Source organism: Paroedura picta, chromosome 10 (assembly GCF_049243985.1).
Source record: "Paroedura picta isolate Pp20150507F chromosome 10, Ppicta_v3.0, whole genome shotgun sequence".
Lineage (NCBI taxonomy): Eukaryota > Metazoa > Chordata > Lepidosauria > Squamata > Gekkonidae > Paroedura > Paroedura picta.
The window spans coordinates 79,337,442-79,363,521 of record NC_135378.1 but is presented as its reverse complement, the minus strand read 5'-3'; the positions used below and the strand labels follow the sequence as shown (position 1 = coordinate 79,363,521).

Genomic DNA, 26,080 nt, shown 5'->3' with positions numbered 1-26,080 from the left:
ATTGGTCTCTTCAAAAATCCACCGGGAAGTCCAGTTGGTGCAGAGTGCTGTAGCTTGGCTGTTATTGAGAGCTACAGGGAGCGTGCACATTACTACCTTTCAACAGTTACTTCACTGGCTGTTCTTCTGTTACCAGGCTTAGTTTGAGGCAGCCTTTTTTGACTGAGAACCCCTGGAAGTGATACATCTGGCCACGCCTCCCTGACAAACCCCAAAATAGCATAACCACCTACACAGTTTGCCCTTTTTCTTCCTCCCACCGCCTATACTACTACTATGGTGACTATGCCTTACATAAGCCGGAAAGGAGCACAGGAACTGAGAAGACAGCCCAGACCCCCCCCCCATACCATGCCACAAACAACTCTGAATTATACACCCATGGCCTACTTCCCAAGCCCTCCGGGTGGGGGAGATGACCAGTTCCCTAGCTTCCTGTCCATTTAATTAGGAGAAAGGTCATGGACCCCCACTGGAGCTCCTGCAGATCCTTGGGGAAGGGCACAATCCCCCTGATTTAAGGTATTGGCTACCATGTACAAAAACATCTCCCTGTAAGGGGAGGGCATCTGTGTCCAGTGATTCTCTGCTCTTGCTAGAGAGGCAGAAGTCAATCTTCCACTTCCTGTTTCCCTGTTGGGAATGGCCCTTCCTCCAGTTTTCCCTCCTGCCTCAAAGGGAGAGCAGTCAGCTAGAAAACTCTGCATTCCTTCTTGAATTTTGGCTTGCCTTTCCTTCGATTCCCTTCTACCATGTTTGCCTCTTCTTGCTTTTGACTGTTCCCCATCCAGAGATAAAATGTAGCCCAGTATATCAGGGAGTTGGAAGAGAAATCCGCATCTCAAAAATGCATCCTTTACCTGCAGCCCACAGCACCGTCTGCTCTGCCTCAAGCTTTAGGGCCGTGAAGGGAGATTTCCTCCAATATCTATAGACTGCTACAAGTCTATTTTAAATAGAGTAGGAAGTCCAAGGGTCTTTCCTGAGAGTAATCTGAAGGGAGAGCCAGACAAGATGGCGCTAATTGGTAAAGCTCTCTTGGAGGATACTATGCTCTCTGGATATAATGGGGCTTAGCCATATTCTGCATGATCATGCTACTTCTGGTTTTTGTTGGGTGGTGGTCTTGTTTCTTGCCCTCCAGCTGACCACCTTAATGTTGTTAGAAACCAGGGAAAAAAGGCTGCAAGGTGGCAGGCAGGATGGAAAAGTACATTTTAACATTTCCCTTACATGCACAGTAACAAGGGCATAATGGAGGTCTTCCGCCAGGTCTACGGTTGAGGCTGAGGCAGTGTAGGAAGATTGATGGAACCTCCTGGTGTCAAGCTGCAACTTTGATGACCTCATCTCTCTTTCATCCTCCCCTCAAGAAGGGGTTGAGGATGGGGGGGGTCTCCGCCATGTTGTTGGTCTGCTGTATTGGTATTTTCTGTCCGTTTTAATGGGGGGGGGTAACTGGACATCTGTAACCTGCCACGAGCCTGCTTGGGAGTGGCGGGTGTTTAAATAATTTTCTCCTGTTTTTGCTTCTAATATTACATGAACACCTTTAGAGAACATATTTAATATCTATTCTTCTCAATGTTACATTAAAGATTTTAAAATACAAGACGTATTTTAAATGAGAGCTTTATTTTTAGAGGGCAAGATATACTCAGATAAACACAGGCTGTATTAAAACTGTGCTGAATTTTAAAAAAAAACTAATTTTTGTCTTTGCTTAGGCCGAGCTAGGCGATGTTTGTACATCCGAAGCCATAGGCATCTTCATGGTGCATTCTCAATTCAAGTAGTGACAATTATATAGAGTACCTATTCTCAGAATAAGCAAGACGCTTGGTGACGTTTCCCTTGGCAGCCACCGACAACTCTATCAAAAGGAGATTGTAATTTGAAGACAATTGGGTTCAACAGAGCACTGTCCTTAAAATAAGCATGAATGAACCAAACAGTTATATGAATAAGGTTTATTCTTGTCACCTGTGTATCCAACACATTGTTATCTGAAGTCAAACTGACAAGACAGTGTCTAAAACACAAATCTGCCCATTACTATGGGGCAGAATTAGCCATGAAGCAAAAAACAGAGGTACGGCAAAGCTTTTATTGCGAAACGGTAGTCAGCCAGATGGCAGGATGGAACGCGCCCTGCTTAAAACCGCTCGTGTTCAGAACTATGATTTCCCATAGATTCAAAACTCCTCTCGCACAGGTCTACCCCATTTAGTTGAAGTGATACGTGGCATCATCCTATCCCCAGCAAAGTCAATCAGTTTAAACTCCACTGCAAACCGCACTGATAATCCAATGAATACTGCACGGGGTACCTAACAGCCAAGTGTGAAGGATCTCCAGTCTTAAGCAGTCTTTTCTATTCAACAGCTGCTCTTCAGGCGGTCTGCTAGACCACGGTATTTATGGACATCCTCGCAAGAGGCAAAAGGTGGTTTTTCAAACACCCTAAATCCGGAGATAAAATCAGTACAGTAAAATCCTGAAGAGATCCGTGGTCTCCTGCAGAACAAGCTTTTGGGAATCTGAGCCTGCAAAAACTCGTGCCTCAGGACGTGTGTGAAGAGCCCCAAGTCATCGTCCAACTGATTAAGTTGATTAGACCAGACCCGATTTTTAATCCAGTTTATTAAAAATGCCAAATCACACCGCCAATACAGCAGTCCCTTTCACAAACATTCAAGGAACCGCATTTTGCACCGAAGGACACTCACTTGCTTTCTGCCCTGAGCAAAGGCAAACTGATTCTTCACCACATTGTGATGTTGCCATTAGAAGCCATGGCAATTATCACGTTGCATTGCCCCGTGGGGCCGCTGCTGTTTGAAAGACAGGAAGGTTGCACGCACAGAACATCCTCCCCTTGTACATCCGGGCATCAGTTATGACTTGGCGCACCTCGTCCAGGCACACTAGGTCAATTTTTACTAACGTAACAATGCTGCAACAGTTGTCTAAATCCAGAAGGCAGCCATCACAGAAGCTTTTTATTTGGGAATCGGTCAACATGGAATTTTACAAATAAAAATTGTATAAACACAAAACCACATTTGCATCATAACACGGATGACAAAAGGACAAAAGTAAAAACCATAAAGAAAACTAGTTCGGCCACTATGTACAGTTGGACACTGCTGTGTCTTACACTAAAAGTCTTTTACAAAATAATTTCATGTCACGAAGACCACCCTCCGAGTCGAGTCCTGATGTTCTGCAAGATGGCTTTTGTTGTCGAGTCTCCAACCTACAAAACCAAGACAAAACCATGATGAGGCCTGTGAAACGTTCACAAGCATTTTAAAAGGTCCATTTTCATGAACTGCTTTTAAGTCCTTTATTTATTCCTTGCTTCACTGTTAAAGATCATATGCATATCTGTTGACATGAAATATCTGATGACCCAAATTAGGCTTTACAGGCCCAGATGTATCAGTTCAGCTCCAGGGATGGAGCTATTTCAGAGAACTGTCGAAAGCTCGGAAAGAGGCCATTTCTTGGTTTGCTAAAAAAAACCAAGCCGTAGAAGAGCCTTTCATGGCTTCAAGCTGCTAGTGGGAAAGAAGAGAGTGGCAATCACACCAAGGAAAATTGTTAGCCAAGTGATTCCAATACAGCCCCTGCTGCTTGCATATGATCTTTAATGTTCCCAGATTTAAAAGTTCGTTTTTTTTGGTTTGAAGATTTCACTAAGCTATAAAAAGAAAAAAGCAAGCATTAAATCTTAAAGAACGAACACTTAAAATGAGGTTTCCACAATTGATATACAACACTAAACAGAAGACCAAAAATGATTAAGCTGTAAAGGCATTTATGCACTTTAACTCCTGTAAAAAACCATTTTAAGTTAAGACACTTAGAAATCTTCAAAGAAGATTTGTTTTTTGTTTTTTTTTAAAAAAAAAGAAGCCAAAGTCTGAAGTTTTCCACTTTAATCTTTACGCTGGTACATGAAGTTGGAAGAGACCATACCACAGGACAGCGTTTTCTGGTGTATGCCTTGCGCTCTGCCTGCAACGTGCGACCCCCAGAGATAGACGTGGTCAGGGTGACACACGGCCTGCAATGAAGTTCCCGCTGGCGGGTACAAACAAGGTATAATGTCAGAGTTAGAAGACAACAATCTTGTTTTGCTTAAGTTGTACCCATTTCAGTACTTTACCTGTTGGTTAATACTTCTACAAAGTTTTAATTATTCCTCTACACCACCTGGTACACATTGTAAGCAGAAAAACTCTTATGTTTCTCTGATGTACTAAGGACGCCGAACCACCTTTTACAGAGTTAAAGATCTATAGACACTTAAGGCAAAAGAGTTTAAAAAACACATCTTTAAAAAAAACACGTTTCCATTTGTTTGTTTTTTTAAAAAAGAAGAGTCAGGCTATCCAAGAAAGTGGTTTTATACTCGTTTGTCTATTGATCTTTAAATTAGATTAGAGGAATGGAAGGTGACGCTTTCGCTCCCTACACACCTGTTTCTTCTCAAGTGCTCCTTTAGTATGGCTGGTAGTTGTTTTGGTGATTACCGCCACCTCGGGATGCCTTTCCGTACGTGCTCTGCTGTCCTGTTGAGGAAAAACAAAGCTCAGTCTCAAGTACAGCTTGGTACTACTGAACTATGCCTGATACTTATTACAAAAGCTTTCATCCACTTTAGGTTTTTCAGCCATGTGCACCCACTCCTCTCTATTACGCTTCAATTAGAATTGCTGTATAACATCCGTACAACAAACTTTTCAGTTTGTCATCAGTTCAATTGCCACAGTGCAACACAAAAAGCTGTATTGTAGCCACTGAAAGTTGTACTAGACACCTTTGTCCGGTTTCATTGCAGCTTCCAAAGCTCCATGGAAAGGGAAACCCTATGGCAGGGACACACTTGCAAATAACAGAAGACCCCCTCCCAACCCCTTACCACTGTAGTCGGCGTATCCTTGTCCATAGCCATAACTTGGGTAGTTATACCCAGAATAATCATATCCACCATAGCTGCTGTAACTCTGATCGCTGTAAGGACTGTTGTAACTTCCGTATCCTTGATCGTAATAGTTATTGTAGCCTTGGTTCCAGTTCTGGCCTTGACCTAAAATGAAGTGAAAACTCATTCAAAATGCTAGCCCCGTTTTTGCAAAAAGAACGCAAATCTGCTAAACCGTACCTGCTTTTTAAAAAACCCACTTTCCCATTTTGGTTTAGATTATGTGCTCAGCCTCTCTGCAAGAAGAACGGAGAGCAGCACAACTCTCCTTCCCTGCATGTAACTGTCCTTCCCATAACTGGTGGGAAGCACAACATACTTCTCATAGAATAGAGTTGGAAGGAGCCATACAGGCCATCTAGTCCAACCCCCTGCTCAACGCAGGATGAGCCCAAAGCAGGCTGTGTGCTTTCAATGGGCTTAAGTACTTAAACCACACTTACCCCTGCCGCGTCCTCGGGAACCACCACGCCCACCGGATGAAGTACCTCTGCCTCCCTTCTGTTGCTGCTGTTGCTGTCTATACACATCTTTGGGCTGCGCTACTTTGATCTCACACTAAGGAAACAGAAATGGCTCGAACTTAATACCCCAAAGTACCAAACTCTTGACCGCTATTACTTTTGCGGAAGTGCCAAACTAGTTCTTAAAACAGAACACCGATACCTTGCCAGAACCAATCTGATGGTATCTGCTTTCCAACAGCTTCTTGACTGGTTCTTCATCCGTGTACGTGATGAAACAAAACCCCCTCCTTTCGTTTGTCTTTGTGTCCATGGGAAGCTCGATATTTTCAATCTGAAATCCACATGAAGCCGTTACATGCTGAACCAACATCATGTATCCCATACCTGCCCTAATGACTTGCCTCATCTGTTCTGCCCGGCATTCCTAATGTCTCACTGAAAGCCACTTAAATATAGAAACATAAATGATGCAACAGCACTAAGCACTACCAATATTTTAAAATGACATTTGAATCCTACTCCCAACGGACCATTTGCATATACCTCCTAACAATCTTGTCTTCTGAAACTCTGTCCCATTGAGCTCTAGAATTCTAAACCACTGTAGTTTCCTTAAATCAGCAAATGGTACAAGACAGCCCTCAACTGCAGACGTGAGAGTATAGGCTAGAGGTACCCGCATTAAGCCATACCTCTCCGAAGCCGCCAAAATACTCTTTTATTTGCTCCTCAGATGTATCAGGACTCAGTCCACCAACAAACACTTTTTTGGGTGGCTCTTTCCCCTTCAATGCTTTTGCTCTTTTGGGATCTATTAACTTGCCGTCCAACTTGTGTTCCTTCAGTTCCAATACCTAAAAAGACAGGCATGAAAGTTATCATCAGGGCAAGGAAAGTCCACCCGAACACACCCGAATTCCTTATGACTATATAGAGTGTGGTTAAGTACCTTTTCAACACTGGCAGCATCTTTGAAAAGCACAAACCCGAAGCCCCTGGACCTCCCGGTGACAGGATCTGTTTTAATTGTGCAGTCCACTACTTCTCCAAAGCGAGACAAGTATTCTGTCAAGTCCTTTTTGCTTGTATCCCAGCTCAGGCCTCCAATAAACATTTTACTGCAATGGAAGAACACAAGAAGTGTTTGAGTGACATGCTCACAAAGGTCTATTTACGGTAGTCTTACTCCATCTACACAGGCTCCCACTTCGCTTCCAGGTGCCAGTACTGACCATTAATGTGGCTTGGAGCCAGCATACCTTCAAGACTGCCTTCTCCCATATGAATCTACCAATTTACTCTGGTCTTAAGAGGCCATGTTTCAGGTGCTCTGTAACTAGAGGCTAGACAGACAGCAAACTGAGAAAGGGCCTTCTTGTTCATATGTCTCCATCTATCATCACCTTCTAGTGCAGGGGTGGCCAAAATATGGCTCTCCAGATGTCCAGGGACTACAATTCCCATGAGTCCCTGCCGGACATCTAGAGAGCCACAGTGTGACCACCCCTGTTCTAATAGCGAAATACTTTGTTTAGTATATCCTCAGTAACCATTACTGGCCCTCCTCCTTTATAATGTTTATGTTTTTTCTTCTTTTTGGCTTATGATACATACACTTTATTTGAAATATTAAATGTGGATTCAATATTCGATGTTCAGCAAGTTGGGGACTCAATTTGCACGGTATAGAAAGATTTTAAATAATAAGTATTTGTAAGCTAGTAATGCTGTCTTCCATTAGCATTCTCATGATGGCTGACAAGGCTGAAATCCCATAAAGTAAACATGTCAATGCATTACAAACAGAAACCATTAACACATAGTTTGGCTGGATTGCTTCTCATGTGTAAATATCCTAACTTCACTAAGGGCAATTCCATAAACATACAAGGCTCACATGCAGAGGGAGAATTAAATTCCTATAAACATAAATACTAACGGTGCATCTTTTCAAAGAAAAAAAGGTATGTCTCTAGTCCTCTTCACTAACAACATCCACATGGTTTTGTGTGCAAGCAAATAATAAATTATCTACTAAAAAGCCTTAAGATTATTTTCCAGTTTCTAAAACTTGGTTTTTTTTACATTTGCCAAAGTATTTTCTTTACTGACAAACTTTTGCCTTTACTCAAATCTGACTTAATAAGTTTAAAATAAGTTAATATTCAAGTATATTTCTTTATTATATATTTATACTAGTAATCAAGCCCGCTGCGACTAATGCAGCGGGCGCTAGGGCAGGCAGCCCCTGGCAATCACGCTGTGCGCGGCTCGCAGTTGCTTCCTTGTTGGAAGGGCAGGAATCGGCTGGGCCAATGGTCTGTCCGGAGGAAGGGGCCCTTCCTCATCACGGACAAAGCCCGCCCTAACTCCTCCCCCAAAGCGCTTAGCGCTTTATTTAGTCCGCGGCGCCTGCGCCGCGGGCATGTTAAGGATACCTCCCTCCCCTGAGGCTCTACTCTACTGCCCTTTCAGCAACATAAACAATTCCAAGCACAACTACTTTGACGCAGAACTACTGTGTCAACTACTTTGACCTTCTTTCCTAGCGCATGCTCAAGGCTGCCTATGCGCCTCCCTCTCCTCCCTTATCAGAAGCCTATGAGATGAGCTTGGCTGAGAAAGTAATCAGACCCAAAAGCTTTCCAGCACATACTGCAATGGAATGTCGATTTAAACCCTTGACTCAAGCACTACTGAAGTACTTCACAAAAATGCACATGACTCTTAGATATGATATACAGAATCACAGAATCATAGAGTTGGAAGGGGCCATACAGGACATCTAGTCCAATCCCCTGCTCATTAGAAAAAATGTGAAACCTTACATGCGCCTATCCAATATCACTGGCAGTCTTCAAGCAAAGGTTGGATACACACTTTTCTTGGATGCTTTGGGCTGATCCTGCGTTGAGCAGGGGGTTGGACCAGATGGCCTGTATGGCCCCTTCCAACTCTATGATTCTGTGATTCTAATAACAAAGTGCAGTACTGCATAATTTTCTTGAACTTATTTCCTCATCTGTAATATGAAAATACATTTACCTATACCCAAAAGCTGTTTAAGGACAATATCAAAGACTGTAAGGTACTCTTCAATTAAAGGTAGGCTGTAAAAGGAACAAGCACTTATATGACAGAATATTCAGACTTCATGGTAACTAGATCAAGTGTTACTCTGCAGATACAGCTGTCCATGGCAGAGAAAAAGCAAACATTTAAACTAAATCCTAAAGCTTAAACAGCTCAAAGCTCAATCAGTATGTTTCTGAGCTCTCAACAAGGAAAACAAGTGAACAGCAAAGCAAATATGACTTCTACCAGTGCAGTATTATACAGATCTTTCCCACTGTATCAAGCAGGGCAAATGAGCCATCCATTCAGAACTCATCTTAGGGCCACACACATATGTGAGAGAAATGGCTGACAGTCACTGGCCTAGAGTTCAAGTGAGCTGCCACCTACAACAAAAACACATCCCTTCAAATGCAGAATTATGTAGGATATATATGTATCACAGCATTTTTTTTCCATTGGTGAAAAACCACACTAGCCACAATCCACCGTGGTTTAATTTATTGGGAGGCACAGAAAGATTCCAGATTATATTTGTGATATTTTGATTGCAGCAACATAGCAGTTAGCGGTCTTAACTCAATTTATAAGGCCAACAGATTTTATTATTGCGTGTATCTGAAGTAGACTCCAGCACACAAAAAGCATATGCCAAGATACACTCCTCAGTACTTTAAGTACCCCAAAGGTCTTACATGGGCCACCAAAAAAAAGATATAGTGGGAGGAGTAAAGTTGCCTGATGGAAAAGGGAACTATCTCTAGGCCATAAACAGGGACAAGCTGCACTACAAAAATTCCTTTTTGTCAGCAGTTATTAGGAGCCCCAAAGCAAAAACTTCTGCAACCCCTATCCCTACCTTCAATCGATCTCCACCCCAGGTTTTATATTGACACTATTTAGAGATGACCCTTTCAGAAAGTAGCTGCATTTGATTACACTATTAGAGCCCAGATAAGATGTTCAAGGTATCAGCTCCTTTTACCAAACAGGAGACATAATAGGAGATTTATAGAACTATACATGCAGAGGAGAATTGACCTCCCCAAATACTAAAACTCAAAGGCATCCAACAAAGCCAATGGGCAGTAGATTCCAGATGGACAAAGAGAAATACTTTTTTATACAGAGTGATGATGATTAAAACCTGAACTTTTCTGCCGGAGGATGTAGCGAAGGACACAGGAATGAACAGCTTTCCAAAGGGAGTGAGACAGATTAATGGGTGAGGGTGGCCATTAAACCCCTGAATCCCAGAGTCAGGAGAAGGTCTCAGTATCTATGCGAGGGGTGGCCAAATTGTGGCTCACAATAACTGTAGTCCATGCACAGCTAGAGAACCACAATTTGGCCACCCTGCTCTATACCCTCCAGAGAAACTGGCTGGCTGCTGTGTGTGACACTATGCTGGACTATGTGGACCACTGGCCTGATCCAGCAGGGCTCTTCTTGTGCCCTGCCTGAACACCTCACCCATCTTCCCCTGCAGAACCTTTCATAGAAACATAAGAGTTGGAAGGGAGCGCCAGGGCCATCTAGTCCAACCCCCAGCAGAATACAGGAAAGTCACAACTTCACGCCCCCGAATTCCAGGCCCAGATGATGCCCCCCCCCAACCCCTCCAAATCCCTGGCCAGTCTTGGGTCTTTCTCTTGCCCAGGTTCCTTCTCTCTCCACGCCAGGGAGAGTCAAACTGGGGCCCTCCATAAGTCCATGAACTACAATTCCCATGAGTTCCTGCCAGCGTTCGCTGGCAGGGGCTCATGGGAACTGTAGTCCATGGGCATCTGATGGGCCGGAGTTTGACTACCCCTGCTCCACGCCTTCCCCAGCTCCGATCGCCCCGCCTACTTTTCTGCACACGGCACTGCCGCCCCCCTCCCGGGCATTTCAGGCCAGCTCCCGACGTAACCCCGCCCCTCCGGGCTCTTACAGGCTGGCTGTGACGTCATGGCACCCTGCCGGCCCCGCCCCCTCCGAAGTTCAGGCCAGCGCGAGGGCGGGGGAGCGACACAAAGGGAATTCGGGCGGGAGGGAGGCTCCGGGAGGGGAACGGCCGGGTCACGTGGCGGCCGCTTTGAAAAAGCCCCTCCGCCTGAGCGCGCCCCGCCCCCTCCCTCCTCTCATAGGCCAAAATGGCGCCCGGCGAGCCGCCCCTCCCCCCTCCGCCTACCCGTCATCCTGCTGGTTCTTGCTGGCGTTGATCTTGGAGCCCTCGGCGAAGTCCTCCTGGCCGCTGCCGGAGCCGGCGTTGTTGTTATTGCTGCTGCCGTAGTCGGTGTTGTCCTCCATGGCGGAGCCGGAAGAGACCGAGAGAGAGAGAAAGGGCGGGCGGGCGAACGCGCGCGAGCGAGCGGGAGAGGGGGAAGCCAAGCGGGCGACGCGAGCAGAGCGCTAAAATGGCGGCCGTAAGAAAAGATCCGGGCGCGGGCGGAGACAGTTTTATATAAGCGTCGCTTCCACCAATGGGGACGGCCCGGCGGCGCAGGCGCAGCGGCGGCCTCGAGGGGCCCCGCGCGGAGGCGGGACCCGGAGCCCCGCGGGCCAATCAGGAGGCGCGAGCCGTGGCGCCGGCGGGGGAGGGGCGCGCGGAGGCTGCTCGCGCCCGCCGCGCGAGCAACCCCGTGGTGGCCAATGGGGCTCCTCTCCGCGGCAAGCGGGCAGCGAGGCTGGGACGGCTCTCCTCCTGCAGCCGCCGGCCTGGAGCTCTGCATGCCGCAGGGGTAGCCGGGAAATCTGAAGGAGCACAACGAAATCCAGGGCCAGCTTGAAGACCCGCAAGGGAGCCTCTCTGGACGTCTGGAAAGGACCTTTGGACTCCCGGGCTGTTGTTCGGAGGGAAGCGGCTTTCCTGAGCGCTCCCTTTCCTTCTTGCAGGGCTGCCATCTTAGAGACACAGTTGGGGTCCAGGGGCGCCATAAAGAGGGATGCCAGCCTCCCGGTGGGGGCTGGGGATCCCCTGGAATCACACCTCCTCTCCAGAAATGGAAATGGATGCTTTGGAGGGGGGACTCTATGGGACTCGACCCCCAAGTCTCCCAGCCTGGATCTGACACCCCTACCCTCCACCAGGAGCCTAAGGGAATTCAGTGACCCTACACCTTTAAGACCAGCAAAGTAGTGCACCCCTGATTCCTCAGACATGCATGCATGCACACAAAAGGCTTGAAACATAGTCGGAAGGGGCCAAACGTACCATCTAATGCACTCTCCTTTTCAATGTAGCATCAACCTAAATGAAACTTTGAGTCAGATGGCATCTTTAAGATCAACAATAAGGCATACTTAAATTGCCAGATGCTTCATTTCAAGGAAAATGTGCAGGGCTGCATTGCAAAGACAGAGGATCAGATCCTAACAGAACTAAATATCTCAATGTGCATAGAAATGCATGGCAATTTCATATTTGCACTACTGTATCAAAGACAGGTATGGCCTGCAGGATTAGACTATCCCATGTATTTAGGCCAGCATCATGTCTTGGCACAGGGATCATCCAGTTCTGGATGTACAGCAGTAGGGCAGAGAAGCCCAAGGTTTCCTGCCATTGGGACTCAGAGGCCGCCTTTGCATGTGGAGGTGCTCTTTGCCCATCAAGGCTAGTAGCCACTGATAGACCTATCCTGCAGGATTTTCATGCTTTGGACAATAATTATTGTGCAAGGTAAATGGGGTTTTTAGCTGGACCTAGACCCCATTCCTGAGTCAGGGTTCACACCTGCTGCCTCTCTGCCCTTGGATCGCCCCAAGGATCCTTAATTCATTTATATTCAGTGCAACAAGACACAGTGACAGCTGCTAGTTCAGTAGATTTGATCGTTTGACAATGCACAGAGTTGCTGGTGGTAGAAAATGCTATCAAGTCATAGCTAACTCATGATGGCCCTGTGGGGGTTTTCATGGCAAGAGATACTGGGGTTGGTTTGCCATTGCCTATCCCTGCGTCATGACCATTGTATTCCGTTAGCTTGTGAGATCTGACAAACTTGGGCTAGCCTGGTTGCAGTAAATAGAGTTGCACGGTACTGCTGCATTCAAACTTGGTTTGCTGCTTCAGTTCAGACCAACACGGCTACCCACCTGAACTACTCTTAACTTCAGTGCTCTAAAATGGGGGTAGTCAACCTGTGGTCCTCCAGATGTTATGGACTACAATCCCCATGAGCCCCTGCCAGCAAATGCTGGCAGGGGCTCATGGGAATTGTAGTCCATGAACATCTGGAGGACCACAGGTTGACTACCCCTGCTCTAAAACGACATTAACGCCGTTTAGCAGGGCACTGTCCAGGAGGATAGTAGTCAGGAAAAACCGTAGTTAGCTACTACCATGACAATTAAAGAGAGCCTCTAGTTACAGACAGTGTACCTTTGAATACTAAATTCTGGAGGACAAAGGGGGTTGCAGCATCTCTCAAGGAGGGGTTAAGATCTGGACCTGGAAACATCTGCTTTCCCCTCCATTGAATTGTTGGTAATTTCTGGTCCAATGATCAGTTATGATGAGCTTGGAAGCTTGCAGCGTTTTGTACCATTACGGTTGGCCCCAAGAAAAGAGAGCCCACGGATCTCGATCCGCATTCTGGTTTGTGTTGGAATCAGGACGGAATGTGGCCGTGGGCCATTTAGGGTTGCCATCATTGGGGAGGGGCTGGAGATTTCAGAGAATTTATCTCAAGACTAGAGCTCAGTTCCCTTGGGATTCTACCCCCCCCCCCCCAAAAAAAAAAGTCCTGGCTATTTGATTGAAGTGGGTATGTGTGTTGACCTGAAGCAGCAGAACAAATTTAGAGTCCAGGGGCACCTTGAAGATCAACCAAGTTTCATTCGAGGTATGAGCTTTCATGTGCAGGCACGCCTGTATTTGAGGAAGCGTGCATGCCCACGAAAGCCCAAACCTCCAATAAAACCCCGTTGGTCTGCAAGGTACCCCTGAACTCTAAATTTGTTCTCCCTGAACTCTAAATTTGTTTTGCAGGGTGGATTCTCCGGCAACACCTCCCAAGTTTCCTCCACTCCAAACACTCCAGGAATTCCCCAACCCAGGGACAGGTTTCCCAAACTTCTTCTCGTGTCTTTAGGAAACCCCCGGAGGGGAAAGAACAAAATATTTTTGGAAAAAATGCCCCGCTTAGAGGAAGCGGGTTGCAGAACTTCCAGTTTCACCCATTAAACACTCCACCTGGGAGAGAGGCGGGCCAAGCACCCGCCATCCTCCAGATCCGGGGTAGTCAACCTGCGGCCCTCCAGATGTCCATGGACTACAATTCCCATGAGCCCCTGGCAGGGGCTCATGGGAATTGTAGTCCATGGACATCTGGAGGGCCGCAGGTTGACTACCCCTGCTCCAGATCGACTTAAGCCGTGGGATGGCCTCTAAACCGACGGTCCCTTTCCCGCAGGCGCCTGCCCCCCTTTCTCCCATCCCTGGGCAAGGGGAAAATGGCCGTCGGAGGCGGCCTTCCTCCCCCGCAGCGTGCTCGAGAGAAAGCCCCAAGCGCCGCCGAAGAAACGGTCCCCCGAGCGGCCGCGCCTCTGCAGCCTTCCTGGCAAATTTTGCAACGCGCGCATTTGCAAATCGGCTGCTTTGGGGGACTTCTGCGGGCCGGTCCTGCGCATGGCGCGCGCATCATCCCACCCCCCCCCCCAGTCCTGCGCCCAGCACGCGCTTCTCAAAGCAGCTGCAGCGGAGCCTCCCTGCCCGACGTCGGCTGCGCGCTCACGGCGCGCCAATCGGTTCCCGGTTTTGGAAAGGGCGGCGGCCCGCCGCGTCCGTGCCCAGACGGATCCGGCCTCCCCCTTTCCCGAAGGCGGCGATCCCTGCAGCCGCGGCCAGCGCTCTTCCCCCCACGTGGCCGTGACGCCTTCCCGACGGAGAGGCTGCGCGGTCGGCGAGCCGCCTTGGGGAGCGCGGAGGCCGCCTTCTGCCCGCGCCCGTCTTTGTGTGTGCCGCAGCCTCCCGTCCCGGGGCGGACATGGTGGGCTTCACCGTCCCCGCAGGAGTCGCCGCCATCCTCTTGGACATCGAGGGCACCACCACTCCCATCGCGTTCGTCAAGGTGAGCGCTGCGGGGAAGGTCGCGCGCGCACGCTCGGGATCGGGCGCAGGATCGGGCGGTGGCGGCGGCCTCGGTCCACGCCCGGGCGCGGGGTCGGGCTGAGTCCCCCACCCTCCGCTTGGGTGACCAAAGCGGGGTGAAAACGCGCCACCACGATTTCCTCCCCCAGCTGGCGTGGCGGGATTCGAACTCGGGACTGCCGGTGCTGCAAGAAAAGGGGGCTCGGCGGCCAGACGGCGCAAGACTCTGGTTTCTCCGAAAACCAGGGATGCGCTGGCCGTGGCCTTTTGGGTTTTCTGCAGACGGGTCTGCTTTTCTGCATTGGGCGTCTCCGTCCCCACGAGCCGGAAGGCAAAGGCGAGGGTGGCTGGGTTGGTGTTTTTCGTGAGACAGCAGCGGCGAACCCGTGATCTTCTGTCTCAGGCGGATGCAATGTGAATCAGCCTTGACAGCATCTTGAATGGGACCGACCTCTGCCGGTGGCGGTCCCTGCCATGCGCAGCCCTGTTTGGGGGTGCAAAGTGCAGGCATATCATAGCGACCTATGGCGACCTCATAGTTTCAAGGCAAGAGACGTCGGATGTCGTTTGCCATGGGCTGTTTCTGCGGAGCAAGCCATGATTTCTGGGGTGGGTGGAAGTACTAACTTGGATCTATGCCAGGGGTAGTCAAACTGCGGCCCTCCAGATGTCCATGGACTACAATCCCCATGAGCCCCTGCCAGCTCTGGCAGGAGCTCATGAGGATTGTAGTCCATGGACATCTGGAGGGCCGCAGTTTGACTACCCCTGATCTATTCTATTCTGAGACCAGATGTGGCCCGGCAGAGGTAGCCCCTTTTTCTAAGACCGTCACTCTTTCTGTTTGAGGTTATTGTGCTGCCTGATTATTTAACAGTGCAAAGCTCTGGAGTGCTGTTTTTGTAAAAACAAAACTGGCTACGTTGTGTTTTGATCTTGGGGGGAAATGCAGTGGAATGTGATGAAGGCAGCTTTATTAGTTCACGGCGATTTCTTGATATCAGCCTACCTAGTTCTCTTCTGTGGCTGCTTAAATCCAGAGCTTGGGGACATCAACAGACAAGGCAGATCTACCAGTCGGGATCCCGGTTCCTATAAATATCTGAAATTTAAAACAAAAACAGACCCTCAGATGTTAAAATGTTGATATCCTTGGCCTGTCGCCTTGAGGCGGCTTACCGAATATGGATAGGTCCATGGCAGGGGTGGCCAAACTGTGGCTCTCCAGATATCCATGGACTACAATTCCCATGAGCCCCTGTCAGAAGTTAAGCACGGTCAGCCCTGGTGGGAGATGTGCAAAGCCTGAAAAAGGCAAAGCACCTCAGTTTCTTTCCTTGCAAACCAGACTTCATGCACAAGCACAATTTGCAATTCATGCAGCTTGGTTGCCTCTAGGAGATGTTATATTTCCCTTTGAAGCGTATCGGCTGGCTGCTGTTTCTCTAGCCCCAGTTCCTTTTGCCTAGCCTCCTATCCTGAGGACAAAAGGGTGGTAAACAGAACCCTGTGTACCAGGGGTGGCCAAGCCTACATACCAATGGTGGCACATGCTGACAGGGGCTCATGGGAATTGTAGTCCACGGGCCTCTGGAGAACCACAGTTTGGCCACCCCTGCTACATACCATCCCGAGATCCTTGGAGAAGGGATGGGGAGAAAAGTATTAAACAGAAGGTAATATTTTCCCTGTTTTTCTCCTTCCTGCATTCCTGCTCTGGAAATTGAGCAAAATTGTTCAGGATTTTATACGCTGGCCTGTCACATCAGGTATCTGGAAAACCAGGTCACACTTTGTGCCTATTTTGCCTTTGCACACAGACGAGCCAGAGCTGGTGTGTCCGGAGGAACATTTGGAAGCATCATGTGTGTCTTTGACCCCGGCCTGGTCAAAATGGACAACTAGATTGACCTCCCATCTTAAGTCAGCCTGATAAGATAACCTCTTAAATGTTTTCGAGCCAGCACAGTTTAAACTCACGACTCCAAAATCTTTTCAAAGGAAACCCAGAATAAAATTTCAAATGTGCAACACTCAGCTTTTCAGCGCGAGCTCTGTTGAAATGGGTGGGGTGGGCTCCGAGAGCGTATGTGTTTCACTACCTACAAAAGGCTGCAAAAAAAGCAGTGATCTGTAATCAGGATTATCACCATCTCCACAGACAATTGCCACAAGCTGAGAAGTTCTATCAAGCCAGCGATAAGAATATCAGAAGAGCCCTGTTGGATCAGTCCATTGGTCCATCTAGCCCAGCATCCTGTCTCACACAAGGCCCAACCATTTCCTCTGGAGGGCCTATCATGGGGCATTGAGGCTGAGACCTTCATAAGAACATAAGGAGAATCCTGCTGGATCAGACCAGTGGTCCACCTAGTCCAGCATCCTGTTTCACGCAGCAACCAACCAGTTCCTCTGGATGGCCAACAACAGGTCTTCCTAAATGAGAGCTGTTGTGCTGCAGGAGTTAAGAGCATGGGCTTTGGGAACTGGTTCACATGTCAGCTCAGCCATTTATGGAATTTTTGTCTGTTACTGACACTTTACTGTGGTTTAAGACTTTAAAATATGCCCCCGTTTTCTGATTATGACGTGAGCAACTTCATTGGATATATAATTCCTTTCCCAGTCCTTAGCATGTCACAGTGGAAAATACTGCTTACCTGTTAACTGTTGGGTTTGGTGTATCTTTAGGACACCTTGTTTTCTTACGTCAAAGACAACATCAGAGATTACTTACGAACACATTGGGAAGACGAAGAGTGTCAACAGGACGTCGGCCTTCTGAGGAAACAGGTAGGGTGCTTGACGTCTTTTCCTTTCTCTACTGCTCTGGAGGACCCAGGACAGCTCGGTATTGTCAGATATCGAAAGTTACAATGGGATAAACACAGGACGGTTTCAGATAACTCGGAACAAGAAAAAAAGACCTATCCTTATGGGTGTTTTAGGGGATTTGTTATTGTAAGCCACTGTGAGTCTCTGGAGAGCAGCGGTATACAAGTTTAAAAATTAATTCATTAAACAGTAATAAAGAATGTTTTCTATCAATGCCCTTTCTTGAGTTTACTTTTAGCTTATTTCATTCCAAGGACATCAGCCAGAACGGTTTTCCAGATAAACTCCGTTTTCTACTAATTTTCCTCCACTGAGGAAAGTAGAAAACTGAGGAACTGAGGAAAACGGAGTTTATCTGGAAAACCGTTCTGGCCGATGTCCTTGGAATTAAATAAACTAAAAGTAAACTCAAGAAAGGACATTGTTTGAAAACCTTCTTGATTATTGTTTAATGCCGTAAGGATAGATATCGAAAGATAAGCAATATCAGCCCTGGTTAGGACTTGGATAGACCACCAGAGAAGTCCTGGGTCGCTATACAAACAGGCAGTGGCCAGCCACCTCTGCTCTGAAGATACCCAAAAGCTTATCTGTTCCCTGCCACCAATTTTGATAGACTTAAAGATGCTGTTACCGGACTCCTGCTCATCTTGGCTGCTACAGACAGACTAACATGGATATCCAACTTAATTTTATGGGAGAAGGAAAAGGCTGCAGGTTACAGAATCCAGAGGCTTCCCCGTCTGCTCACCAGAGGCCAGTTTGATGCCATGGTTAGTGTAAGACTGGTGACTGAGGAAGCCTGGGTCCAAATCCCCACTCATTTGGCGAGGGGACTACCCACCGTCTCTCAGCCTGATGTAGCTCACCGGTTTGTCGGCAGCATAAAACATTCAGGGGGAAGTTCTACATACTTCCCCCTTGATACTTCCTGCAGGGAGCTTTGACTCTTGAAAGCTTACGCTGCAGAAATGCTGGTGTCTTAAAGTGCCACTGGGTTGGAATTCTGTTCTTCTACTGCAGAACAACATGGATGCCCTGTGAAACTTGGTAAATCACCCTGAGCTCCGTGGAGGAAGGGCGGAATAAGAACGTAAGAGACAAAGTTTTGCATTGGCTCAAGACTTTTTTAGTGGCATCAGGCTGCAGCCGTCCTACAGAAACCCTTCATGGGGTTTTTCAAGGCAAGGGGTGTTCAAAGTTGATTTGCCATTGCCTGCCTCTGTATAGGATTCCTTACTGATCTCCTTTCCAGGTACTACTCAGGGCTTGACTCTCTTAGTTTGACAAAATTAGGCTAGCCTGGGCTATGCAGATCAGGGCTTCAAGGGACTAGAGCAGGGGCAGTCAAACTGCGGCCCTCCAGATGTCCATGGACTGCAATTCCCATGAGCCCCTGCCAGCATTCGGTGGCAGGGGCTCATGGGAATTGTAGTCCATGGACATCTGGAGGGCCACAGTTTGATTACCCCTGGACTAGAGAATGTGCATTTTCCTTTGTTTCCCGAGATTTAAGGCTTGTGTCTGAGTATTTTAATCATGCCTGGAATAAACGGGGTATGGGAAAAGGCCCCAAGGTTTTCTGTTTCTTGTTATATACATTTTAAAAGGTTGCATTGCCTAGAACGAGGGTGTAACAACCCTTGAAAGAGGATGCCACTGGAACTGTGTTATCTCCTCTCCGTTCCCTATTTCACAGGCTGACGAGGATTCTCACATGGATGGGGTTGTGCCCATCCCACTGGAAACCAGAGACGGGGAAGAAGAGATCGAGCGGGTCATCCAGGCTGTCATAGACAACGTTCACTGGCAGATGTCTTTGGACAGAAAGACCACAGCCTTGAAACAGCTCCAGGGACACATATGGAGAGCGGGCTATGCAAGTGGTAGCCTGAAGGGAGAGTGAGTGGCTAGTTTGTTGAATTCCTGGATATAATCCTTAAGGCATATCTGTTTCATCTGTTCCACATAATATATTTCTGGTAAGGCCTTGGAGGAGGAGCTGGTCTCATGGCTTAAGTGTCAGCACTTAACACCCACTCAGGGCGGCTGTCCCTCCCCTGAGTGCCTCTTCCTCCAACCGGCTTGCCTGTCTGTCCAGTGGCCAGCCAATCACCTTCCATCCCCCACCCCTGACCACCCCCTCCTCCTTCCACTCCCCTCTGAGGCTTGGAGGCTGCAAATCTTTGCCGCGTGAGAGCTCTCCCTGCCGATAAGTGCCCTCATGGTATCTGCCCAGGAACCACTGATGAAACCAAACTGCCTTTTTCCTATTGGTGAAATATCCCTCAATCAGGGGCCGTTGCAGCTCTTACTCAGGATTCCGCACCCCCTTCCCTTTAGGCCTGCTGTGAAGGAAGCCTTTAACAGGTGATGAACGTTGCTTCTCTGTCTGTGTTGTGCTGAGGGGCAGCCATTGCTGCTGCCCACTTGGGCAATCGAGGCTTGGGCCAGCCCTTACCAGCAACAGTTTTCTGGAGCACATTGTGTTTCTTTGCACATACATTACTTTCCTGTCCACATATATACATTTAGGGCAAAATTACATCTTATGTTGGCTATATATTTGCTGAATCAGACTTTTTGGTTCCTCAGGATCAGTTTTTCAGATTGGGAAAATGACCCCATGCCAGTGTTCTCTTAGTTGGGATCCCAAACTTTGTTCTTGATGCAGAACCTTTTGCAGCTAGCACTGTGGCTGCATAAGAACATAAGAGAAGCCATGTTGGATCAGGCCAGTGACCCATCCAGTCCGGTGCTCTGTGTCACACGGTGGCCAAAACCCAGGGGTCATCAGGAGGTCCCCGACCAAGGTCAGAACTCCAGAAGCCCTCTCATTGTTACCCCCTCCCCCCAGCTCAAGGAAACTAGAATGAATTCAAGAAAATTCTAATGGATCAAATTTAAATGGGGCGGAGATTCAAAGCTTTTCAGCCAGAGTTTGAGAGAGTTGCTTCCTGCTGACCTGTCCTCGTGTTCTCTTCCAGGCTCTTTGAGGATGTGGTGCCAGCCATTCGGAAGTGGAGAGAAAGAGGGATGAAGATTTATGTTTATTCCTCCGGGAGCGTGGAGGCTCAGAAGCTCTTGTTTGAACACTCGACTAAAGGTGATATTTTAGAGGTAGGTAGAATGTCAGCTGGTTCCTTTCCTGTGTAATGTATTATGGTTCTGTATTATGTAATGTTTACCTATTCCTCCCATGGATATTTACATATTTACTACTCATGTTTAGCTAACTACCACTGCATTTTTACAGAGTTTCCCTTTTTCTTGTTTGTATTGCTTACCTCTGTGACCTCTGCTTATTTTTGATAAGCCTGGCTGCATTTTTAAAATTTATTATGGAGCTCTGTGTAGCTTATACTTTTTCAGGGCTAAAGCAGAGGGCTGGTTATTCTCTGCTTGCCAGCATGGTGCCGTGGTTAAGAGCGGCAGCCTGAAATCTGGAGAACCATGTTGTATTCCCTACTCTACCACATGCACCCAGCAGGGTGACCTCGGGCCAGTCACAGTTCTCTAAGAGCTCTCTCAGCCCCACTTACCTCACAGGCTGTTAGTTGCCGGAAGAGGAAAGGACGAAGATTGGAAGTTGATTTGAGACTCCTTCGAAAAGTGAAAAGCAGGGTATAAAAACCAACTCTTTTCCACGGTAATAATAATTAAGTCCCATCAAGACACCCCTCTTGCAGTTTTCAAGGCAAGAGGCATTCAGAGCATGGTCTGGGGGCATCTTTTTGATAGGGAGGGCCTGGGAGATGTTACGACTTCACTAGCTCCAACCAAAAGCCCTGGCGGAGGTGGTGGGCTCTCCATCTTTGGAAATTTGTAAACAGAATCTGGATAACCATCTGATGGAGAGGCTGATTCTGTGAAGGCTCAAGGGGGTGGCAGTGGATGAGCGATTGGGATGTGAGTGTCCTGCGTAGTGCAGGGGGTTGGACTAGATGACCCAGGAGGTCCCTTCCAACTCTATGATTCTATGAGGTTGCCTCCTGCCTCTGGGAGCCAGAGGTTGACTGCTCATGATTGTGGATGTTTCCTACAGTTGGTAACCACAGATTGACAAAGGACCGGTCTAAGGCATGTTCACCTTACAGATGAGGTCAGAGGCCACTTCCCGCAGAAATGTGACATTTCAATTAGATCAGATTACACATCCATTGAAGGAAACATCAGAATCACTCCGCGCAGGTATAAAGAAAAATGAAGTGTACATGATTTGCATGTGCACTCACTGGAACTTGCTCACAGGGCTAGTATATGGCTGAATCCCATTATGGTCTCATGTTTGGAATTCTGCTCCTTCCTACGAGTGCATCTTGACTCCTCTTCTCTCCTCCCTCCCCCCTCCTTTTGGAAACCGTACAGCTCTTTAACGGCCACTTCGACACCAAAATCGGCTCCAAAGTGGACAGCGAGAGTTACCAGCGGATTGCCGCCAGCATCGGGTGCTCTCCGAACAACCTCCTGTTCCTGACAGATGTCACTCGAGGTAGGAAGGCGGGTCTTCTCCCCGTTGTCCCTGTTTCAAAAGGCGTACCTGGGGCTGAACCTCAAAGTAATAGGAGTCTGGAAAGACTTTCCCCTCTACCCCAGGGGAGGAGAACTGGCAGGATCTTGAACAAGAGTCCCTGGGTCAGCCTGGCTACACTGCCTGTGGATTTCAAATTTGCCCCCTTCAGTTGCATTTCCATCTCTTTCTGAGCAAGGGAAAGTTGGGCTAACCCATCCAGGCTATCTGGCACCAACTGGAGACGCTTGAATCAACATGTATCTTGTTTTAATGGGGTTTTATGGGGATATATTATTATTGTATGATTTATATGACGCAGAGTGGTAAGGCAGCAGACATGCAGTCTGAAAGCTTTGCCCATGAGGCTGGGAGTTCGATCCCAGCAGTCGGCTCAAGGTCGACCCAGCCTTCTGAGGTCAGTAAAATGAGTACCCAGCTTGCTGGGGGGTAAACGGTAATGACTGGGGAAGGCACTGGCAAACCACCCCGTATTGAGTCTGCCATGAAAACGCTGGAGGGCGTCACCCCAAGGGTCAGGCATGACTTGGTGCTTGCACAGGGGATACCTTTACCTTATTTGTAAACCGCCACGAACCAATTCTTGGGAGCAGCAGTAATATAAATCTCATTATATATAAATAAATGTATAGTCAGGAGATCCAAGGATTGTTTAGCAGCCAGGCCAGGGATGTTTGGAGGTGGTTGGCCATTGCAGGATTTTGCATCATGACCTCTTGTGTTCTTTGGAGGAACTCCATCCAAATCCCTGGGAGGTCTCCTATCCAAGTACTAGTCAGGGTTGGTTCTGCTTAGCTTCCAAAATCCGACGGGATCAGCCTTACCTAGGCTATCCAGGTTATAATTGCTGGGTAGGTCCATTTAAGAAACAAAGTCACTTATATAAACACTTTTTATTTGTTGTGATTAGAATTCAGGGTTCAAAATTAATTCTTGGTCAAGCTGATTCAGGATTTGCCTGGAGGAAAGCTGCGTTTCCCCAGCGTGTTGTCTGAATGAGGCCACTTTCTATAAAACCTAACTCAGCAGCTCTTATTTTTGCATAATTTAGCTAGCTGCACTCAGAGTTTTGCACACTGTAATCTGATTCTGCTAGACAGGGGGAGAAGCAAGGCCTGATACAGATTCTGATACAGAGCCAGGCGCGTGATACAGATCTCATTCAGAACTGCGCCGTGTCGAATGTCATGCTTAATTCGCCCCTACATTGGAGACAAAGTCCTTGCATGTTGCCGGTTCCCTGAGGTTCTTAATATGTATTGATTCATTGTATGGCGCGTGTCACGTAGCCAAGAAACTCAAGGATTGTCTGGCAGCCAGTCAAGGGACATTATGAGGCAGCTTGCAAATGCAGGCCTCTTCACCAAGATGCCCCCTAGTGTTCCTTGGAGGAACTGCCACCGCCCAGATCCTTGGGGGTCTCCCATCCAATACTGACCACGGTCGGCCCTGCTTAAAACTCTAGTTTTAGTTCTTTAGTTTGGTGGTGAGCCAGCTTGGGGTTGTAGTTAGGAGTGAGGACTTCTAATCTGGTGAGCCGGGTTTGATTCCCACATGCAGCCAGCTGGGTGGGCTTGGGCTCGCCACAGCACTGATAAAGCTGTTCTGACCGAGCAGTGATATCAGGGATCTCTCAGCCTCACCCACCTCACAGGATGTCTGTTGTGGGGAGAGGGAAGGGAAGGTGACTGTAAGCCGCTCTCAGACTCCTTTGAGTAGAGAAAAGCGGCATATAAGAACCAATTCTTCTTCTTCAGTAATATCAGGGCTCTCTCAGCCTCCCCTCCCTCACAGGGTGCCTGTTGTGGGGAGAGGAGAGGGAAGGCGACTGTAAGCTGCTTTGAGGTTTCTTCGGGTAGAGAAAAGCGGTCTATAAGAACCAACTCTTCTTCTAAATTAGAATGTTCTCTCCAACATGCAAAATTTTGAGGGAGATTTTTGAGAGGGTTATTGAAACCTGTGATTGCCCAATCCTAGCCACCTGACCAGGATAGCCCAATCTTGTCAGATCTCAGAAGCTAAGCAGGGCCAGGCTGGACTAGGATTTGGATGGGAGACCTCCAAGGAACACCAGGGGCGTGATGCGAGGCAGGCAGTGGCAAACTACCTCTGTTGGCCTCTTGCCTTGGAAACCCTACAGAAGTCAGCTGTGGCCAGACAGCACCTTCTACCACCACCAGGCATTCTGCGGCTTGCCGTTTATCTGCACGTATGGATTGGATCCCAAGAAATGTGGTAACTGACCTCTTATTGCCGGTTGGGACAGAGGACAACCCTGGAGCAGCAGAGCAGGATTCTCATGGATCGCCCTGACTGGGTAGAACGGTGGGCCGTAGATTCCATGAATGGCTAACTTTTTCCCCTTCTAGAGGCTGATGCTGCGGAAGAAGCCGACGTTCACGTAGCCGTCGTCATTCGGCCAGGCAACGCTGGATTGACGGACGACGAGAAATCTTATTACAGACTCATAACCTCTTTCGATGAACTTTTCCTGCCTTCCTCCACTTAAAGACGCCCAGCTGCACAGGGAATGGAAGCAAACAGCCGCCTGGATATGCCACCTGATGATATTCTCCTGTATAATTTATGGTAGTTGCGTTGGTGATTTTGAAAGAAAGCATGTCGGATCGCTGGACACTGAAGTTGGCATGATAGGCTCCCCCACCGGTGTTGTTTTTCAGAGTGGTGCTCGTGAAGCCCTTTGGTTGCCAAGTTCTGCACAAGCCCCAGTGGTGTGGCCGTTCATTTCCAGGGGTCTCCCTTGGAGTATCTCTTGGTCGATGGTGGCCAGAATGCGACAGTCACATTTCCATAACTTTGGAAGCATCTCCTACAAATAAAAATACCTTAAGATCTTTCTGTTGTTTTCCTTTTTATTATTATTATATATTTTGCTCAGTAGGCTAAAAACAGTCCTGCTAGAGGGGGTCGGTCGTTTGCAAATCTCACCAGCTCCTGTTAGCTAGGCAGACCGTTTGAGAGAGGAAGGGAGTAAGAGCGAGCCATGTCAAGGAAATTGCGGTCCACAATTGTCAAGACGCTTGAGGTTGTCTAGATGGGGGTGCTTCCGAATAATTCTTTAGGTAGCATATTCAGTGGGGTCACCTGCATTTCCCACATGAAGCGGCCTTCTACTGAATCAGGCCCTTGGTCCATCAACGTAGATCAGGGGTAGTCAAACTGCGGCCCTCCAGATGTCCATGGACTACAATTCCCAGAAGCCCCTGCCAGCGAATGCTGGCAGGGGCTTCTGGGAATTGTAGTCCATGGACATCTGGAGGGCCGCAGTTTGACTACCCCTGACGTAGATAGATACCGATACAGAAGCCTTCATTGTCCCCACCTCTTCTCCAGGCTGAACATTCCCAAATCCCTCAGCCTTTCCTTATAGTGTTTGGTCCCCAGGCCCTGGATCATCACCACTCTCCCCTGAACTCCCTTAATTTGGTCCACATCCTTTTTGGAAGTGAGGCCTCCAAAACTGCACACAGCACTCCAGATGTAGTCGGACCAATTGGTACACAACAGGATAATGACTATTTTGATGTGATGCCTCTGTTGATACATCCCAAGGCTGCATTCGCCTTCATTGCCACATCACACTGTCTGTTCATATTTAGCTTACAAACCACAAGTTCACACACCCTGCTACTCAGCAGTGTATCTCCCACCCACCCAGGTGTCATACTCTGCTTGTGAGCATGCCACAAATCCAAGTGTGGTTCTTGATTGCATCCAGCCCTCTGGCTCGTGGCTAGAATCATAGAATAACAGAGTTGGAAGGGACCTCATGGGTCATCTAGTCCAACCCCCTGCACTATGCAGGATACTCACATCCCAATCGCTCATCTACTGTTAACTTGCCACCCCCTTGAACCTTCACAGAATCAGCTTCTCCGTCAGATGGCTCTCCAGCCTCTGTTTAAAAATTTCCAAAGATGGAAAACCCACCACCTCCCGAGGAAGCCTGTTCCACTGAGAAACCGCTCTGACTGTCAGGAACTTCTTCCAGATGTTTAGATGGAATTTCTTTTGAATTAATTTCATCCCATTCGTTCTGGTCTGTCCCTCTGGGCCAAGAGAGAACAATTCTGCTCCATCCT

At 48.0% G+C, this 26,080-nt stretch overlaps 2 protein-coding genes across 4 annotated transcripts; one reads left to right on the top strand and one right to left on the bottom strand.

The window, feature by feature from the left end:
* Positions 1 to 1,955: 1,955 nt before the first annotated feature.
* Positions 1,956 to 10,969, bottom strand: HNRNPDL (heterogeneous nuclear ribonucleoprotein D like). 3 transcript variants are annotated; one of them, XR_013224960.1, is made up of 9 exons: positions 10,709 to 10,969; positions 6,410 to 6,578; positions 6,153 to 6,314; positions 5,660 to 5,791; positions 5,437 to 5,551; positions 4,931 to 5,098; positions 4,488 to 4,580; positions 3,985 to 4,089; positions 1,956 to 3,259 (listed from the first exon to the last, which is right to left on the bottom strand). XR_013224960.1 is itself a non-coding variant. In XM_077301057.1 (8 exons), the coding sequence occupies exons 1-7, from the start codon at positions 10,825 to 10,827 to the stop codon at positions 4,510 to 4,512; spliced, it is 936 nt and encodes a 311-aa protein (XP_077157172.1). In that variant the 5' UTR covers positions 10,828 to 10,969; the 3' UTR covers positions 1,956 to 3,259; positions 4,488 to 4,509. The 3 variants fall into 3 exon arrangements, 1 of the variants encoding a protein (XP_077157172.1); XR_013224959.1 differs by having other exon boundaries at positions 3,985 to 4,580; XM_077301057.1 differs by lacking the exon at positions 3,985 to 4,089.
* A 3,238-nt stretch (positions 10,970 to 14,207) lies between these two features.
* On the top strand, positions 14,208 to 24,835 carry ENOPH1 (enolase-phosphatase 1). The gene is made up of 6 exons (XM_077301056.1): positions 14,208 to 14,591; positions 17,303 to 17,404; positions 19,146 to 19,348; positions 20,434 to 20,566; positions 21,815 to 21,938; positions 24,347 to 24,835. The coding sequence occupies exons 1-6, from the start codon at positions 14,508 to 14,510 to the stop codon at positions 24,484 to 24,486; spliced, it is 786 nt and encodes a 261-aa protein (XP_077157171.1). The 5' UTR covers positions 14,208 to 14,507; the 3' UTR covers positions 24,487 to 24,835.
* Positions 24,836 to 26,080: the final 1,245 nt, after the last annotated feature.